The sequence below is a fragment of the Narcine bancroftii genome, chromosome 9 (genome assembly GCF_036971445.1).
Source record: "Narcine bancroftii isolate sNarBan1 chromosome 9, sNarBan1.hap1, whole genome shotgun sequence".
Classification (NCBI taxonomy): domain Eukaryota; kingdom Metazoa; phylum Chordata; class Chondrichthyes; order Torpediniformes; family Narcinidae; genus Narcine; species Narcine bancroftii.
Genome location: NC_091477.1, coordinates 15806666 through 15827322, shown reverse-complemented (window position 1 = coordinate 15827322; position 20657 = coordinate 15806666). Strand labels below are relative to the sequence as shown.

The following is a 20657-nucleotide window of genomic DNA, read 5'->3' as shown; positions in this document are numbered from 1 at the left end:
GGTGTTGAACTGACCTTGGTGAGTTGCTTCAGTTGTGGACAGTAAACATCTCAGTGACCAACTTTAGAAGAAATCCAAATTACATTTTCAAGAAAAAAGAAATTTGAAAAGAAAGCAAAATACAGGGAAAGTAGGTTGCTGCTCCATTTTAGACCCAGTGAACATGCTGGATACTGAAACCCCAGCAAATCCTGGAATCTTCACCCGAAAGGGGTGATTCAACTGGGAGAATCTGTACATCACCTATAATAAGAATTTCCTGCAAACTATGGATTGGTCACTTTAAAATTTAAACTTACTTCCTGCTGGTAGTTGAGCTTCCCTGATATTTTGTGGAAGCTACTTTTAATTACATTTTTTTTGGCCAGAACTATCGTTACAGAAACTGAGGGGATTTGCCAATGTGAATCAAAGTGCTTGGAAGAAGAGGATAACTAGAGGAATGCCAATTTGACTGGTTAAATTGCGTCCACCTGACCTTGTGTTCAATCCACTTTCGTTTCCTTAAGCTGTGAGGTAAGAAAAGGTTCCCATCGGAAGTTATGAGTGCCAGGCACTGAAGTCATTGTCAATATATGTGAATATCTGATGACTTGTTTTAATTAATGCATTTTCAGAAACATCCAATATGATTATCAGCCTCATGAGATTGAAAGAAAACATGCAAAGCTAATAAAAAAAAGCACAGCGTGATTGGCATCTTGTCAACTGCAGGCATGAACAAACTCTTTAAGAGCTTCTACCTGCCAATGACAATAGGGATTTGTTTTTTTTTTAGGGTCAGGGTCAATAAAGAGTGAGATGTTGAGCTGTGCCATCTGTTGTAGGGATATAGATTTGCCATGTTACTGCACAAGAGGAACAATAATGGTCATCTGTATTTTGAGGCTTGGCTGTACTTCTCTGTCGAAATAGTGGAACTAAATAACATGTAAAGGAATGCACATGCTGTAAGTCACTTAGAAAAATAAATTACATCATCGTGCCACAAATCCTAAGGACAGTTGGATCCACAGAATGTAAAATAAAATGCTTATAGTGAACTACCCTAAGTTTCCTTCCAAACACAATGACTTTTCCCTTAATCTGCTCCTTCCTGAGGCGCCATTCAATTGAGTTCAGTCCATTTTCCACTGGTAGTGTGATATTGCGCCGTCCGACTGTTGGACTAATGGTCCCAGCGAGGATATGAGGCTCAGTGTAAAAGCTGACCCCCATTCCGTTGGCGTACATCACGCGGAGGGTGCCATTGTTGCAAAGCTGGTAACTGTTTCTCACTTGATCTAATGGAGGAATCACATCAATATTTAGAAAACGTCAAAGGATGTGCATTGGGATTTGTACATTTCTAAATTATAATTGAAAGACATTGGGCACAAAATCTGGAGCTGACAATGAAGGTAATTTAACAGTCATACAAGCAAAGTCCATTGCTTATGTTTCTGTTTCAACAAACATGGCATTTGATAAGAGTGTAAGCATCCAATACAATGCTTTTAGAGTGACTTATAATTATCATTTTATCTTTAATATGATTTTGATCAGTTTTATTTCCAAGTTTCAATAGAACAAACAATTGTGTCAAAATTTTACTTCATAAGTTCAGTTTATTGCCAAGTATGCTGAAAAAAGATGCTTTACAATATTCTAATTTTTCAGTAAAAGTGGATTCAAGGTAACCAAATTGTACAGCTGTTTAATAAAATCAAATTAAAAATTGGAGAAAATATAATTTTTATTGCTAGATATTATAAATAACCATATAACCATTTACGGAGCGGAAACAGGCCATGTTGGCCTTTCGAGTCTGCACTGATTTTGTGCGCCCTCTTCGGGCATTGGTGTTTTAAAGTGTAGTGTATCTTTGAGAATTTTAACATCTATCCATAGGTACTCTGTACAAGATGAATTAATATTTACATGCCACATTAAAGACCATGTAAATGTAGTATCACTCCATGCATTTTTATTCTTTCACTCATTGAATGTAAAATCAATCTTTATTTTCAGAGATCTAGAGCTTATAGCAATGAGAGAATTGCTAAAGCAAGCACTTACTTGGTCAGACCAATGCAACAAGTCTTATCATTTCCACAAATACTTCAAGTAACATTTATTCTCTATAAAAACAATTCAATTTCAATAGAGATGAGCATTAAATAATGGTCTTGCTACACTATGCAAATGAATAAAATCTAAATCAGTACATAATTGAAGTTACAATTATGCATTCTTAACAAATGCATAATTGGTACGGTTAGCATAGGGGTGACATGGATAGTAAGCATTTAGCTCAACACTGTTACAGTGCCGGCAACCTGGATTCGAATCCAGCACAGTCCGTAAGAGGATTTTACTTTCTTCTCGTGTATGTGTGAATTTCCTCCCACCATTCAAAACGAACTGGGGTTGTTTGTTAATTGGGTGTAATTGGGCAGCAAGGGCTCGTGGACTGAAAGGGCCTGTTACCGTGCTGTATGTCTACATTTAAAAATTTAAAAATTATCTAGCAATTTCAAATCACACCATTTATAAAAAAACAGATTATTTACCTTGAACCAGGGTGTAAGATGCATCTACTGAAGAAAGATTAGTGGTGACAGTAACATCGTCCTCTCTGTTGGAAGTTTCAATGTCAATATTGATTGACTTCTCCATTTCTCGATGCAAGCTGGTTACTACACCAGTGGGACGAGTCAAATTTGTCAGTCGTCCTTCACTGTCATAACTAAGTACAAATAAATGATATCAGGTCAACCCACAAGTCACACATTGAACAATTACTGAACTACAGAGGAAACCAGATAAAACTTGGAACTGAATGAAACAAAGACAATAATCATTTAGGATGAAGATAATGAGGAAGTTTAAAGGTCTGTGATTTTTGAGCTTCACTTTTTGATGTATATGAAAAAAATGAGTCACACAGAGGGAATTCATGCTCTTTTTAAAATTGTGTGGGAATTATGGAACTATTTGTTGTCATTTATAATATGAATGTTTCATTTTTTTTATGCCATGTGCTGTTCTGTTTTGGGCTGCATGCCACGGAAGTAGTTTTTCACCATTATATTGTAAATAATAAAATAAAAATTGTTGGTTTGTGATGCTGAAGCTCCAATATTTCAAAGAATTAATTGCAAAACATTCACCTTAAATTGTACATCACAATCAAGGGTTTCATACACTAAAATAGCTGGTGATCTTATGACTTTAGCACACAAACATTTTCCCCACTCTCCAACACAGCCCTTCTCCCTCATTTGGAAGAACCCAGACTAACTTGTTTTGTAAATCCTATCAACATGTTATGTCTCACTTCAACAGGAAAATATTACACAGATTTTTGTTCAAATTATAGTGAATAAATCTGTGAGAAATAAATAAAAAGTAGGTTCTTACAAATTGATACATGATGTCGTGATCAGAAAAAAATCTTACCAATTTCTTCCCCAAATATAAATGTTGCAGTTCTTTGGAAGTAAATCTAAATACGTTTGATTTTCAAAGAATAATTTAATTCAAACTCATAAACCCTTTTTTCTTTCAAAACTCAAATGTTCAAATATCACACTACTTCAAGTCCTCACCAGATGCTGCAGCCTGAATTTAATACTCATTACTCTAGGTTTACTGACTTTACTTCAAATGTCATCCAAACCTATCCATCTGCATTAATTAGCATACTAATCATTAAACTAATTAAAGCAAATGAAATTACCATAGAGTAGTGCAGCTCAGAGTTTCATAGTTTAAGGAAATGGAACATTACCCATTCTATGTGGTGCTGTTTTCACAAGTTCTGCAAATCCAAGGTGAGATATGGCAGGAACTCAGGAGTAATAAATTCCTACAGGTAATCACACTCAACTGATACACACTTCACACTTCTGCACAAACAGGTACTCAATAAGTAAATAAATCTTACTCAAAGAAAGTGGTCCAACCAATGTCATCTGTTTTAGTTGCCAGGAGGCCACTATTCCCATTGTAAGTAAACATTACCAGCTCTTGGTTCTGGACTGACACCATCTTTAGTCCGCCGTTAGCATCAATGGTCAGAGAACACACTTGGTTATCCGACATCAGTAAATGCCGTGGCACTCCGTTGCTATCCCTTCGGATCTTTAAGGTGTTTCCGTTGTTGTCAGTTACCTCCATAATGTCATTATCCAGACTATAGGAGAAATTGTATATGTAGTCACCAGTGATGAGACTCGTTGTATACTGGTGTATTCCATTTGAATTGAAAACATAAAGCTCCTGCTCAGCAGCTGAAGCAACCTCGTAGAAGCTCATTGAGTTCATCTGTGGCTTGTTTCGATTAACTGCTCGGATACGGATGCTCCCCAGGTCAGCTATGTAGATGGTTCCATCCGGTGAGACTGCCAGTGATGACGGAGAATTCAGCTTTGCATCTGTGGCGTATCCATCGTCACCCGAGAAGCAGTCACAGTTGACATCGTTCTTGCAGTCACAGTCTGATGCCATTCCTGCCAAGAGGGAGATTTCCCCATTGGTTGTCACTTGGCGGACACGATTTATTTTCTTCTCATCAGTTTCTGCAATGTAAAGTATGCCAGTGTGGGAGACAGCAATGGCACTGGCAGACTCCAGGGCCGAGTGTATGGCCAGCTTGCTGAGTGAGTAGTCAATGCCAGGAACCTGACAGTGCATAGGTCGGCCAGCTATAATGCTGACCTGATGGTTTTCTGTAATCCGCAGAATGACATTATTCTCCAAGACATAAAGAGAATTATCGATTGGGTTGATAGCAAGATTAGTTGGCCACTCTAATCGTACCTAAGTAGAGGAAAATGGGAATTTGCAGCATTGAATGTGGTAGTTTAAGCAAAAAATAATAATTTCAATGAAAAGGCATTATATGGCTTACATGGCTTTCAAGGTAATTTGTCTCTTTTTATTGCATACTATAGTTAGGTAGATATTTGAAATAATTAATTTGTGTAAATTTGAATAAGGGTCTTCTAGACTTAAAGCTGAACTTCTTGAATGGTCCCACTAAATGCCACTCTCTTGCCCCTGTCATTCCCTACTGAGACAAGAACTTATAAACCATTCTCTTTTCAGATCACACACAAATACTTTTGCAATTTTCCCTCAATTTCATCACTAACATTGCAGAAGTTCTGAGACATGTCTTTTCTCCATAATTGAAGTAATTTCTCCCTTGCCCATTCCAATTAATGATATCACATCAATACTATATCATCCCCCCCTTGTATCATATATACTCTGATAAAACTTGATCCCTTGTAGCTTTGAAGAGAGCCAAATCATTTTATTAGACTACATCTTCATAAGTCTTCTAAATTATTTGAAATGGTGCCAACTTGAACTGCAGTTGAGTCAGTCTTTTCCTCATGAAACCTTTTAAATTTTCATTTTGAATAGAGTCCTCAAAAACTACCTGCAATTTTAGATGAACCATTCTTGACGAGCTCAGACATTGCATTGTGGCTATTCCAAATGCCAATTATAAATTAAACTGCATCAAAATAAATGCAGAATATTCAATTATTTTCAGTTTGGTAATGCTCTACCTAACCAGAGTATTAAATTAAGGACTCCAGATTGATTTAATAAATCCTATGGAAGACAGATACTGCCTTTTCTAGAAGATTTTACCTGGCTTACATCCATGCTGGAATCACAGCTCAGAGGACGAATTGCTGTCAAGTCATTGGAACCAAGCAATGTAGAAATAATTCCATTTTGGTCGACTTTCCTTATCATAGTTGCATCCACAAAGTACATTAATCCATTCTTGTCCACTGCAATCCCTGGGAAGAGGGCAAGAACAATTAGGACCATCGAGGGAAGCATTTTCAATTGGACAGAACACTGGCCTTTCGAGATCCACATTTAAATCCCATGCAAACAGCCCTAACTCTTATAAAGACATACATTCTAAATCCCTTTCCTAGCAGGAATGAATAAATCAGAACTGCTCAATAGAAAGGTCAGTTCAAATGTGCTGGCCAATTTAGTCAAGGATGTCACAAGGATGGCTGATGTGTGAAGATTCATAGTGGTGCTGCAGATGGTAAAATTTTGAGGCAGATGTTGACATGCTGGTGGGGTATTGCAGAGGGAATTCTAACCTGATACTGACCATCTTTGAGCTTGGAATCTTTTATGCTGCTGTTAGAAGGGCAAATGGAAATATTCAAATTTCCACCATTGACTTCACCTTGATCAGCATAAGTTAAAAAAAACAATTGGAACCATTACAGCACCCAGTACTGACAGATGTCTGCAAAACAATGATAATGAATTATCCAACAGGTTCTGTTTGAGTGCTAATTAAAGACAGGGCAGAGTGTTTTAATTACCTCGATATATTCCAAAATCCCACAGTGAACTCACTAGATCATGCACAACTGACACTAATATATGGACAAAGATTAGCCATTTTTGTTTTTCCTTTTACTTAATCCCCTTAGTGAAAACTTACCGACTTGTGGGGCTTTTAATGCTGTCCTTAAAAGCTTCTACCAGGAGTTATTGATTGACAACCAATTAATGAAATCTTATATGTTCTTTAACTATCATTTTAAACAGGCGAGCTCTTTCAATCTGATAGCATACACAGTTTGTTTGCCAAGTTTTTTCAAAGAAAAAGGTACTTTGAACAGATATTTCTACAGTAATTACACAAAAAAATATGTGGAAGCTTATTGATTACTTGCCATTAGCATGAGATAGCTATTTATCATCGATGACTGTAAGTTTTGTTTGAGATAGAAATAAGAATTTTCATCAAATTACGTATGCATTTATTCGCTTCTCAGTAAATATCCCAGTAATTTTCAAAGGTAATTCTTTTTATCAAACCTCATACTCCTGGGAAATTTGGCATTGTGGCTTGGCTGGGAAACTCAAATGCCCAGGACGGCAGAAGGCTACAGAAGGTGGCAAACCTAGCCAAATCCATCACAGGCATCAACTTCCCATTCATTGAAGACATTTATGTGAGACACTGGCCAAAGAAGGTAGCCACCATTATAAAGGATCCACATCATTATAATCGCTTCTCACTTAACCTTCAAATAGAAGGCACAGAAGCCTGAAGCCCAGCACCTCTAGGCTCAAGGACAGCTTTTACCCAACAACTGTCATGCAATTGAACCTCCTTGTACCCTAACCATAAACTACTCTGGACCACCAAAGGGTCACTTTTATTCCCCTGTTTTTATTCCATCTCTTTTTCCTCCTTGGCATATAGTTAACGTATCTTACATACATGTGTGGCTGCAGCAAGTTACAAATTTTGGTGTATCTGTATATTGTATATATGTATAAGACATCAACTCATTTAAAATTATATAAGCCAATTAGACTATTTTTTTGAAAACTTCCTCTACATAAAAACAATTTTTGATTAAGAAGGTTGAAAACATGGTGAAATTAGTCAAAACACTAATGAGTCACATGAAAATAATTTTCTATCAATCTTAGCAATATTAATTTCTGATATCTGGAAGCCTAAACCTATAAAGAGTGCAGATCATTTCTTAATTTTCCAGTATTCATAATATTTTAAAAATAGTCCTGGGAAAACTGAAGATGATAATCCATCAGAGTATTTTAAGGCATGTAAGTAAGTAATCTGTGCAAACCTTTCTCCTGTGATCTCATTTCCATTTATCTATACTGTAGCATTGATAGGAAACTTAAAAGTATTTGCTTTCACAACTTTGGGGTCAACTTTTGTATTAAATGACATGTAAAGTTGAAAAAACTCTAAAGCTCCTGCTAGTGATATCTCTACAGTTTGCACTATTTATTATCTTCTGTGGTGTAATCAATTTAAATCACTGAACCTCATCTCAATATAAACTACTTGCTATGTCCCTCTGTAAAATATTCTGAAAATATTGCACTAATTTATGAGTTTATTATACCGCGTGCTAAGTCATAAACATTGCTTTGTAAACAACCTCGTGCCAGGACTGAATATGTTTTGTGCATATCGTGAACTCCTTTTGAAAATATTTTAAAATACACGCGATTTAAAAATGTTCTCTTCTCAATTTCTTTTTCAATCTTCAATCCTATGTGCATGCTCCAATCCTCAATGTGCATTTGGATGATATTTATAAAATCAGTTTCATATTGTACTTTCTGGTTTCGGGTATGACATTTATGAATTTTTTTAAAATCTGTTTGGTTGTTCATGTGGCTTGGAGAATTTATAGCTACTGGCGCCATGGATCTTTTAAGCTGATGCCAGTCAGCGGCATCTGAAAATGGGAAGTTCTCATAACACAAATTGTTAGATTGCAAAACAAATTGAGCAGTTTTTCCTTATCCTCACAGGAAGTTTGGTGATTTTATTGAGACATGTATGATCTGACAGGGTAGCTAATAGGCATTTTTCCTCATGGTAGAGTTGAACATGAAGGGCTATAGTTCCAGAATATGAAGTCATTCATTGAAAGGGAAGATAAGAAGGAATGCCTTTGCTCTCTGAGAGTTGTGAATCTTTGAGAGCTGTAGACATTGAGTCATTGAACATATTCAAGGCAGACATAGACAGATTTTGGACCTAACAGTCCTGAGGGGCCACGCGACCTACGCATCTTTCTTATGTTCTTGAAAATATCAGGCCATCTACCTTTCCATGACAATTAATTGAGTGAATTATTTAAATTACCATCACTTTCGGGATCATGGAATTGCCTGAAAGGGTGACATTTATTTGTAATTGCCAGGGGTGCAACACTGCAGGAGTTCACTGGAGCACCACTCTGGCACCTCAGGGGTTAGCTCGGGGCACCTCATGGCGCTGCTCTGGGGACCTACTTGTCACCATTTTTGGTGAGCTCTGGCACCTAAAAAAATTAGCACTGCACCAGCTTTTTGAACAGTACTGCAGAGGGCATTTAAAAGCCAACCACTTGCCAGATATCTAGAGTCACATGTAGCCTTGACCTGGTCAAAGAGAGAGAGATTCTCCCTCAAGTGAATTTATTAGTCAGATGGGATTAATGCTGATCATTGTTTATAGTCTTAATTACTGAGACTCATTGGACATTTTTTCCTAAGTTCATGATCATTAACTAAATTTAAATTCCACAGCTGACATGATAGGTTTTGAAAGCAGAATTGTTAGTCCTGGTCCCTTACGAATGGTATAGTAATGTAACCAGTGTGCCACCACATTCAATCTCTTACTCAGAAAGTAAAGTGGGAAGTCAATTAAACCAGTTACATTTAACCAGTTAAATTTAAGCTCAGACAAACAGAAGACAAGCACACAGTGACAAAGAGAAGACTCTTTCAATGACAATACCTCTGGGGCTCATTAGCGTTGCCTCGACTGCCTTTCCCCCATCACCGCATCTGGCTTCATCAAATGGCAGGCACTGCTCTCCAGTCCCTGCCACCACCTCTGAATTGGAAGCAAGATCCCTTGCTCCATTGAGAGACTTAACACGGATGATCTGACGACTATTTGTGTCCGATACATACAATGCCCCTGTGACAGGATCTACTGCCATGAAGTACTTATGGGCAGGGTTGTTGCTTCAAAATGAAAGGAAAGTATAAATTAGGTTGAGCAATCACCTGCTAGAGATTTTGCTTCCAAAGCTAAAAGCACAACTTGGTTGCAGCAACATTTTTGGAAAAATAGCTTTAAATGAATGTTCATCATGTACTGTGGGCTAATACATTTATTTTACATCCTAAACTGCTCCAACTGCACAATATCAGAATAACAGGCATTACCATGAAACAGGACATCTCCATTTTTTATATCAGTCATCTTGTGGCTCTATGAATCAATTCGCTGTGAAAATTTACATCAGTTTAATTTGTTTTAGGAATTCATGGCCCCAACTAACTTTGATTTGCATTCGGTGAGTATCTGAACAATTTCATGCCTTAGTTTGTCATCCACTGGCCTGAAGTTATGATTCTAAGGTTCTATTACTGAATCTCCTAGCAAAAGGCTAATCAACATAAAAGATAAAGAATTCTTCAAAATATGTGTAGTGTCTGAAATTATAATTCAATTTTGATTGGATAAATTGTTGAACGGAACTTTTTACTTGTAATTGCATTTTTAAAAAACTTTAACCAATTTCACATATTTCTAGTTGCTTCAGCCCTGTCTATTTGTTATATAAATAACAAAGCCTACCCTTATATGTATCCGTTGATAACAAATGACAATGGCTTCAAATTTGAGCTTTACTCAAGGGAACCGACGAAAGGACTCGCCATATGTCTTGGAACAACACACAAAGTAATGGAGGAACTCAGCAAGTCAGGCAACATGCTTGGAACTCCCAATGAGTCCTGATGAAGGGTTATTGCCTGAAATGTTCACTATCTCTTGCCTTTCATGGATGTTGACTGACCTGCTGAGATCCTCCTGCATTTTTTGTATTTTCCAGTCTACTAGCATTAGCAATCTCTCTTGTTTACCATGTATCTTATTGTGGCTATTTATAATCTTCTGCATATTGAACATTCAGGCAAATTGAAGAATTATTTTCTAATTACATCTCAGCATTTTATTCACAAATATTTAATTGCACAAGGGCCTAGAACAAAGTCCGTAAAAGTACATTAAAAAGACTAAATAACAAGTTGAATAAAATATTATAATGCATGTTCATTAACCGATGTAAAGGTGACATGGGTAAGTACTATCGCTTAATATGACCATTAGTAAATACATATGCCTCGATGACCTCCCCTTAGAGTTTTTCCAAGAGTATTATTTCAACATGCTAACACAACTCCTTCATGTAGCTTTTGCAATGCTGCATTTTATTTCTTCGCCCTTTATCTTGCTTTTTCCTTTAAACCTTCAGATGTGATGGGAACCCTCATTGGAGTAATTCACTAGCAATATCAACTACTCTATTATCCCACCCAACTGCCAATTATTCAGGAATAATTCTGGTTTTGTTATGAGTATCAGCTGTTTAATCAGAGGAACAGCAAAACGAAACCTGATTCTATAAGCGCCCACAGCCGTAACACTTTGAGCATGGGATTGCTTGACAGTGATTAGAAACAGGATTGATCGAAGGCAAGAGTAAAATTATTGCTGTCAGAGTTTAGAGCAGCTAACTCAATATTAAGTAGAGCACGCACAAGTCAGCTCTCCCTGCATAACACTGATAAATCAGACTGGCTTTCGCTCTCTACTTTGTTAGAAAAACAGACCAATCACAGACAGCTTGGTTCATTTCTAGCATGGTCGAGCATTTAGGAATGCTTAAGGGTGACTTTAAATCAGGCAGAGAGACCGTTGCTGTTATCCACAGAACTCACAATCCAAAGTTTGCCATTAATCACACTAGCTTGACTTTCTTTTGAACTGGTAAGAGGATACTCAGCAAAACACATTGTCATCTTTCTCTAAATATGCATATTCACGACATCATCACAGAAAATTCAAAAACGGATGGTGTTAGAAATACCCAGCACGTCAGGCAGCATTTTTTTGGAGAGAGAACCAACCAAAGTTTCTGATGAATAATTGTCAAAATTATTCATCTGATGAGCAGTCATTGACCAGAGGCATTAGTTCTGTTTCCCTTCCCACAGGTACTGGCTAACTTGCTGAGCATTTCTAGTTTTTATTGCCGAAATTTTGATTTTCACATCATCACACCTGAATGCTATTTTACCAACTAGCTTGTGCAGGAATCTGTTTTGCTTTTAACATGAATTGGAGCATCATTGATAATTTCATTCTCACGCACACAGTGGGATGAATTGTTTGGTGCAGGTAAGCATTTTCACCGAAATTTAACAAGTATAGTCTACAGAATTATTACTGCTTTCTAACCCCAATGATCTGAGTGGGAGAATAGGATTGGAAGTTAGTGCAGAAAAATACACAGAAGAGCTTACAGGAGAGAAATACATTAAAATAAAACATGCACTTTTGACAATATTAGGCCATTTCCGGTACTTGGTAGTGCTAATATGATTAACCAATTGTCTGTTTTCATTCAATAATATCGTATGTTCTCATATCGATGAAAAATTTTGTCAAATAGATAGTGAAATGGGAAGAAAAAGATGTCGAGCCTGGCTGAACGAGTTAGGCCCATCAGTGCTCCCTATTAATAAAGGAAGACAAAATGAGCTTATATTCAACTATAAAATCTATTCAAATGCACTTTCCAAAATGCAAAACAGCCAATGGATTACTTCTGAAGCTTGTGGGCAAAAGAAAGAGCTATCGGGGCATGCAGCAAAGCCCTCACAAACAGCAATGGGCTAAATAATCAGGTAACTCATTTAGGTGTTGTTGATTAATCGATTAAAAAAACAACATGCAATTTGACACTGAGCTACCAAAGGTAGTTGAACAAAAGATGGTGCAAAGAGCTGCAATTTAAATAATTTCTTAAAGGTAGGAAGAAAGGTAGAGAGATTTAGGGAAGAAATTCCAAATAGTGGGCGCTCTATATGTGAAAGCATTATTTTCTATGCTATAATTTAAGACCAGGGAATCTCAGGAAGCCAGAATTACAGATAAGTCCAAGGATTGTAGGGCTGCAGCTTGGATTGTTAGAATGAAGATTTTTTTTTCCTGAAAACCATAGAACCATAGAGGATTATAGCACTGAAACAGGCCCTTCTAGTTTTTGCCTAATTGTTTTTCTACCTCATCTCACTCATCTGCACCCAGTCCTTAGCCCTCCATAAGCCTCTCAACCACGTACCTGTTCAAATTCTTCCTAAATGTTAAAATTAAGCTTGCATTCACCACTTCATCTGGCAGCTCATCCCACACTCCCACCATTCTCTGTGTGAAGAAGTTCCCCCTAATGTTCCTCCTAAATTTTCCCCTTTCACCCTTAACCCATGTCCTCTGGTTTTCACCTACCCTCAGACGAAAAAAAGCTTGCCTACATTTACTCTGTCTATCCCCCTCATAATTTTAAATACCTCTATCAAATCTCCCCTCATTCTTCTACGCTCCAGGGAAACAAGTCCTAACCTGTTTAACCTTTCCTTCTAACTCAGTTCCTGAAGTCTGGGCAACATCCTAGTAAATCTTCTCTTCCCTCTTTCTATGTTATTGATTTCTTTCCTGTAGCTAGGTGACCAACTGCACACACTACTTCAAATGTGGCGTAACTAACATGTTATAAGACCAGGCTGAGAATTTCCAAGTGGTAGCAGCTTGTCCTCAGGAGGCAATTTTGATCATCAGATACAGTCATAATAGGGCAAACCAACTGACTGCAAACTGGGATATGACCAACAACGTTTCAATGACTTCAAGTGTCCAAAGTGTAAACCAGGGTTGAATTTGAATAGACAACTGCAGAGGTGGCAAACACAAGGATCAGTATTTCTTCACCAGTTCAATTGAGGTAGGATGGGAATCAGGTCATGATGTAGAGGTGAATAAAAGTAATCCCTGCTTGAACTGGGCAGAAAATATCATGCCAAGATTCAGTCTAGTACAGAAGTAAAACACAAAAGTCTGCAAAAGCCGTGAATTAAGTAAAAACATAACTCTGGAGAAAGTCAGCAGGTCAAACAGTGTACTTTAAATAGCTAAGATGAAGATAGATAACCAGGCCCTTCATCAAGGTATATCCAGTCTTGTATCATTTATCTGTATTGTGGTGGGATTGATGCAAGGGAGCATATTCCAAAGGAATTTCTTCTCTTTGTATTGGCAGACAATGTAGAGAAAATAAATAATTCAAATGAGGTGGTGGTGAGGTAGAGCATGGTGTCATCAGTGAACAGAGGGAAACTGTAAAAATATTCATTCGACAGAAATGCCATGCAGTTACGGTATTTTCCATGACATCTAACCAGCTTCACTTGATGTTAAACAAAACTCCCCTTACTTTGGGCCCAGTCATCAGTATCATGTCGTTCAGGATTGACTCGAAGCATAAGTAATCTATTCACTGAGAATATAATCTTGCTGAGTTGTGGCAAAGTTCTAATGTCCAGATGCCTCTCCTCAATCTACAAGGCAAGAGTGTGAGGAATACTCCTCAGCACTTGAAGCAAAACTCAAGGAGCTCAACACCTGGGACAAAAAAGACTGATTCATTTACAGCTCTTTCATCAAGCTAAACATTCACTCTTTTCACTATCAGTGAGATGTGAATAGTGTATACATCATCTTCAGTCAGATATCTGAAACTCACGAATTCTGCTGCCAAGGTTGTTAAAGATAGCAAGTGCTTGGAACACCCTAAACTAAATGTTCCCCTTTGAGTCACTCATTGTCTTGATCTAGAAACCTATTGTCATGCTTACACCACCATGTGACTAGGTCAGGAGATGGGCAAAGGATGCATAGCGCATAAATGAACAAAATTCTTACAGTTCTTTCATACAGACTCATTCAGGACAGCATATTGATGAGCAGTAGGATAGAGTCAAAGATTAATCCTTGGGAGACACCAGAAATAATGAAGCACAAAGAGAAATCCTGGTTAGTGATTGGTTAATGAATGCGTCTGAGTGAGGAGAATGGTGTAAAAAGCTACAGGCCAGACCTTGAAGCATAAGGAGGAACTCTTTGTTTTTGTTAGAGTCACATAGGGTGCATGAAAGATAACAGATGTCATTTGGACATGGTTTAGATAAAACACTTCATTTTGAAAATTTTCAACCTGGTTTTCAGTTTCTTCCGTAGCCTTTCTCCTCCTATCTCAGAAGCCATGACCTCTTATCTGACCTATCTGTTCTCCACCTCTGGCCCTTTAATCATTGCTGACTTTAATCACTCTATGAGGTCTGAGCCATCAACCACCCAAGTGCTGGGCTTTGGAATGTCTTCCCCAAAATCTCCAAAACACAATCTCTCTTTAAGACACTATTTTCAGCCAAAGCTTTCGCCAATTGTTCTAACATTTGGTCATGTGGCCCAGTGTCAGAATTTGCTTGATTAGGCTGGTGTGACGTGTCTTGGGACATTCTGTGGAGTTATGGTAATAATAACAACTTATTGTTGTCTTCATTCTTTCAGTGCCTGGACAAAGGCAGAAGCATGATTTGAGGAATTCAGACAAGGGGAAAATATGCATGGACATCACATAGACTTTGGAGGGTAAAGAAAGGCTTGGTGGACAGAGAAGTGATGGGTAATGAAGAGAGATGGGCATGGCCTTGATCAAGAATTCTAGTATTGGTCTACCATGAAACCCAGAAGAGAATACTAAGTTGTTAACACTTTATTAAAGTTAAGGTTGAGAGAGCTGAAATGAGTTGTTGTGATTAACATGAGCATGCATGAAGTGCAATGCAGGATGAGTGAGATGCAACTTCAGGGACGAGCCGTGGTGGAAATTTGAGAAGTTCAGCTCAATTAAGGTCACACCTTAGTGATACGAGGTCCAAGAACCCTTTACACTTTCTGATGGAGATAAGGATAGAAAAGACAGGAAGAGAGATTTAAAAATCTGTTAAATAGAGCAAAGAAGGTTTATGATATATTTCCAATCTGCAATATTCTTGATATGACATTTTGGTGTATGAAGAGATTTGTGTAGTTCTGCAAGAACAATTTGTCAATGCCTTAACCAATAGAGCCAGATCCATGTATGTCAGCATTCCTTTGGGAGTGGAGGTGAAGATGTATTGGAGGAGCTTCCAGAGTGAAGGACCTTTATAAATTTAATGGGTGATGTCGCTGGAAGGGTGGTGATATGGGGCTTGATCAGATCAACAGCCATGGATATGTTATGGTGAGTAGAAGGCAACATTTCTTTTTGTATGAGAAATTAATAGTTCCAGTATGGAGCACATTAATGATGCGTTGTGTGGTCAGCCAAAGAAAATCTCTTTGTGAGTCCAACAGAGTAATATTCAGTGGCATTCAAGGTCCAAGGCATTGCACATACCTGTATATATTTTAGCATGGCAGAACATTTAAAATAATCTTCAAAGTTGTTGGGGCTACATGGGGCTAGTGGAAGGGACTGAAAAAATATCAGCTAACAAAAATCAGTAAGGTGCTCAGGCAAGGGTTATGGCAATGCCAGTGAAGGGTGCCAGAGGGGCTTGGGTTGGAAAGAAATTGAGTGATTTGGGTAGAGAGTGATAAAAGGAAACATCTCAATGAACCTTAGATCCGCGCAGTGAACAACTTCCCCCATTTGAATAATGTCTAGGTATTTTACATCCACCAGAAAGGTGAGGAAAATTCACCTAAAAAGCATCAGTGTTCAGGATTATGGAAACAGACACAATTCATGATGTAGGGCTTGAAATCCTTGCCTATGTTAATATTTTAAAGACAGGAAATAGTTTGAAAAGGAGACATTCGCTTTGCTTTATCAACTTTAAGGCCACATGAAAATTGTCAAAGATAAAGCCCAGAGGCTTATCCCTCTTCCACTCACAGCTGCTGATAAACTATGAACTATACACAAGGACACAAGCTTCTACAGGTAACTTCAAAACTTATTCACAAGATTTACCTCTGTCTAAAGCAGATGAAACAGTTACAGGACAAAGAAAGGAGACAAGATATTCTCTCTCAAGAAGACAGGTTAAAGTGATTGGCTTACCTATGTCTAAAATCTTTATTTCTTTGTGGAAAGACAGCAAAAGAGAAAGAGGAACAGGCAAAAATTATCTGAGACATACATTATTACATCATAAGTTTATTAAATGATTGCTGAAGCGCTTAAACACTGACAGTCGTGACGGGATAAAAAAGGTTACTAAAATTCAAATTAAGATCAATATCAGCACTGTGGCTAACCACTAGGTTCGTGAGCCTAATCATACTATCAAAGAAATTGTTAATGGTAGAAATTTTAAATGGTTTCCCCACCCCCCACCCCCCTCCAAGACTATAAAAACTGCATCTGTTTTTGACATCTAAAATGCTACAGCCACACAATTCAGCCAATCAAACCAGTAGCATGATCTTTGGTGCAGAGGGATGCAAATAGCAGCAATGAATTGAAATGTAGATTGGAGATTTTAGGTTGTTCCAACATTCAATGTGAGACATGTTTGAACAGCTAACAGAAAGGTGATACAAAAATAATAGAAATGAGAACAAAAATCACCCAACATTGGTAACCACCAAATTTGTTTTTCTCTCCGTTCCAGTAGCAGGACACATCTTATTCATGTATTTAGATTCTGCCCACTGTTTCAGCAAACATTACATTCATACATTTGCTAAGTATAGAAAGTCTAAAGTGAGTGCAGTGACATGCAACGTCAAATATTCAAAACTATGTAATGAGTCTTCTCTTTGTTTGGAATTCTCTCCCAACCCCCCCTCAGCAGACTTTTTGTTGCTCAAACATGCATTATATTTTGAAACTTGCTGATACATCACCAACACATTTAGAGGAAACAAGATTATTTTGTTCAAGAATAAGGGTGAGGATGTCTGGTTTAATTAGAAGCATTGAGTCAACTCTTCCTTGTTTGTGAAAGGAAAATGAAATACTGTAACCAAGGTACAAAGAATCATAAAATTCTATTTGATTTAGCTGCCAACTTATTATTCTATGCCTCTTCTGAGCCTTCCTGCTTCGCATAATGTCTGGAAAGCATTGGAGCTCATTCCATGACTCATGCCATTGATGCCCCTTGACCACCTGCTTGAAGCTGTACGTGTGCAGAACCAGACAAGAGCAAAGCTTCACCTTTTCCTCACTTCATGCAGGGAAGCACCTGCTTTCACTCAGCAGCTACCCTAGGGCATGGTTGAGATCAGATCAGGCTGGCTGAAGGTGAATCACAGGTGCTGAATCTGCACACTAGAGTCTGGAGCATCATACACCAATTCACCGAGAGCTCATATCAGCACATTACCTTTTCATTTTACTGATACATCTTAACTGTCAGTTTTCATCATGTTTGTCAGGATCAAATTGGGGATGCACTTAATAGGCATTCTGAATTGTGAGCAAAACTTTCACTCCAAGGAAAGGCCCTGAGGGAGAAGGGATGGGAATTAATCTTTACCAGCACAGTAATTTGGAAAAGGGAACAAACAAAGGAAAAGGAAGGAATACAATATTAGAGCAGGGATGAGTGCAAAGCACGGCAGCTCTCTCCATGACTCATTCTAATGATGCCTCTTGACCACCTGGTAGAAGCTGCATGTGCACAGCTCTTTTAGGCAACGGGTGAGATCTCACTTGGAGCATTGTGAGCAGTTTTGGGCTTCTCATTTAAGAAACAGTGTGATAAGGTTGAAGAAGGTTCAAAGGAGGTTCACGGTTCATTAGGATGATTCTAGGAGTGAAAGGATTATCATATGAGGTGTTGATGATAGCTCTTGGGCTGTATTAGTTGGAATTTAGAAGAATGAGTGGGGATCTCACTGAGACATTTCAAATGTTGAAAGGTTGTTTCCCATGGTGAGAGTCTAGGACCAGAGGGCACAACTTCAGGATTAAAGGGCTTCCACTTAGAACAGAAGTGCTTAGGAATTTCTTCAGCCAGAGGGTGGTAAATCTGTGGAATTTGTTGCCACAGGCAGTCATTGGGTGTATTTAAGGCAGAGATTGATAGGTTCTTGATTAGGCAGGGGACCAAAGGTTATGGGGAGACAGCTGGTCATTGGGGCTGAATGGGAAAATGGACGAGGCCATGATAGAAGAGAGGGGCAGACTCGATGGGTTGAATAACCTATTTCTGCTCCCATGTTTTATGGTCTAATTATCTGAAGACATTATAAATAGGTGTGTCATTGTAAATATATAGAATAGCATCAAGACTGGACTGTTTTTGCAAAGAAAATCTAACATTGTTGTTTCACATAGCAACAATGGCCACAGCAGGAGGCTCCAAGTCACAACACTAGGACCCTTTCTGACGGCTGATCCTCCTCTCACCATGTAAATCAATATTTACTGCCAGTGGAAGGATCCATGAGTTCAGTGAATGAACAAGAAAAGAAAAAGAGATGGCAACAAAAATGACAAGAACTCCAAAAACTACAAGTGGTTGAACACCACTTCTCATTAATGTGCATTTGTGCTTCACTCACAATGTGGTGAAATATCCAAGGTGCTTCACAGGAACATCAAATGAAATTGGATATTAATCAAAATGAAAGGATATTAATATTGGGAGTAAAAGAAGAATGTTTACAAGGAATGTTTAAGAAGTGCATGGCAGCAGAGAGGCAAAGAGATTTATAGAAGGGAGGGCAATTAAACTCACAGGAAAGTAAGAGAGACAAAGTGCTCAAGAAGGTTACAGGGATCAAGAGCGACCAGGGTTGAAGAAATGGTGAATTTATTTTGTAAAAATATGCCCGATTGAAGCAAATGTATATCATTTAGCACAGAGCTGGTGGGTGAAAGCAAGTAGGTGTGAGTTATTGTATAACATTAAGCTAAAAATAGCTGACTGCTTTGAATGTATTTCAGTCTATGAACACCGTTGGAGAGGGTATGGTATCTTTCATGACATTCTTTGATATTTTGTGTCATTTTTGTCTTTATTTCCCAAGAATTTGAAGCATCTCTATATTTTGCTAGCATTTGGATGAACGAAGGGATTTGATTAGTGATTTCTGCCAAGCTGATTTTCTGAATGCTATTTGACATTTCAGTTTTCCCCTTCACAATTTTGTGCTGGTTTTTAAATGTAATTAGTTGTCAACAATGAAGGAAAAAAAACCAAACTTGAATTTCCAGATGGTTAAGCATTCAGAATTATAATAAAATTAACTGTTTTAGGGCAAAAATATATTAATACAAAATCAAATTTTTAAATAATATAAAAGTGTACACAAAAATAATTTCAATGCATTCAACATCTTATGTTGGAGCCGGGTGGGGTGGTAAATGAGTAATCAATCTAGCTTCCCCTATTCATGGGTCCAGTAACTGCAAGTCCAGTTTGATTTGATAGTTCACTGGGATTACTGGTCACAGGGCCTGATAAATTAGAACTGTTGTTGAAGCCAGGCTCAGGATTATCATCGCGAGTTTACATTAAACTGTTTAGTCTGCTGTTTTTCATGGTATATCTGTTGAATAGCATAAAATGTGAGTTGAATGGGAACAGTTCAAATCAGCAAAAGTATATTTGTTATTATTTCCAGTCCAGGATTTAAAGATTAGCAGAATGATTAATAAATTACATTAAAATGATAATACTATAGATTAATAGCAAATTAATTTTGAAATAGTAGGAAGGCATTTTGAAATTTTTTGAATATTCACCTGTATTCCACTTATAATCGATAGCAAATTCTGTCACAGTTGCTTATACCAGTATGACAACGAATGAGAAATCACCAGGCAGTAATGATTAATGACCATATCTCCTACCTCAGCTCCAGGATACTGGTGACATTCTTGGCAGGAAAGACACGCCTGATAAAGTTGAAATCTCCAATGTATAGGCTGCCGTCTATACCAACAGCCAAGGCCACTGGGGCCAGGAGTTTATTTCCATCAGCAAGACCATTACAACTGGGACAGGAGATGCTCCTCCTGCGCCCATTTCCCATGATGCTGCTGATCACTGCTGGCTGCTGAGACAGAAACTGGTTTTCCCCATTTCCTTTATGCAGGACACCTGCATTAACAAATAACAGGTTAGCAGTAGCATTTTGAAATGCACAGTTATCTCAACAGCATAAAAGGTTGCTCACAATTGAATGGCAGAGACTGTCTGATATGAATTGAGGG

At 37.9% G+C, this 20657-nt stretch overlaps 1 protein-coding gene and 1 long non-coding RNA gene across 4 annotated transcripts in view; one reads left to right on the top strand and one right to left on the bottom strand.

Annotated features, from left to right (window-relative positions):
- tenm2a (teneurin transmembrane protein 2a) overlaps nt 1-20657 on the bottom strand; it is a 767339-nt gene that overhangs the window by 16013 nt on the left and 730669 nt on the right. The window contains exons 20-25 of the mRNA XM_069898186.1: nt 20295-20544; nt 9320-9552; nt 5650-5804; nt 3929-4803; nt 2553-2728; nt 1048-1283 (exon numbers count right to left, since the gene is read on the bottom strand). Coding sequence (XP_069754287.1) covers nt 1048-1283; nt 2553-2728; nt 3929-4803; nt 5650-5804; nt 9320-9552; nt 20295-20544 — 1925 coding nt within the window. The remainder of the gene's footprint in view (nt 1-1047; nt 1284-2552; nt 2729-3928; nt 4804-5649; nt 5805-9319; nt 9553-20294; nt 20545-20657) is intronic.
- LOC138743225 (uncharacterized) overlaps nt 1-20657 on the top strand; it is an 85443-nt gene that overhangs the window by 48378 nt on the left and 16408 nt on the right. For 2 of the 3 annotated variants that reach the window (XR_011344739.1, XR_011344736.1), the window contains exon 4: nt 9852-9887. The exons of the other annotated variant lie outside the window; for it this stretch is intronic. This is a non-coding gene — a long non-coding RNA (uncharacterized lncRNA). The remainder of the gene's footprint in view (nt 1-9851; nt 9888-20657) is intronic. 3 annotated transcript variants of the gene reach the window in all.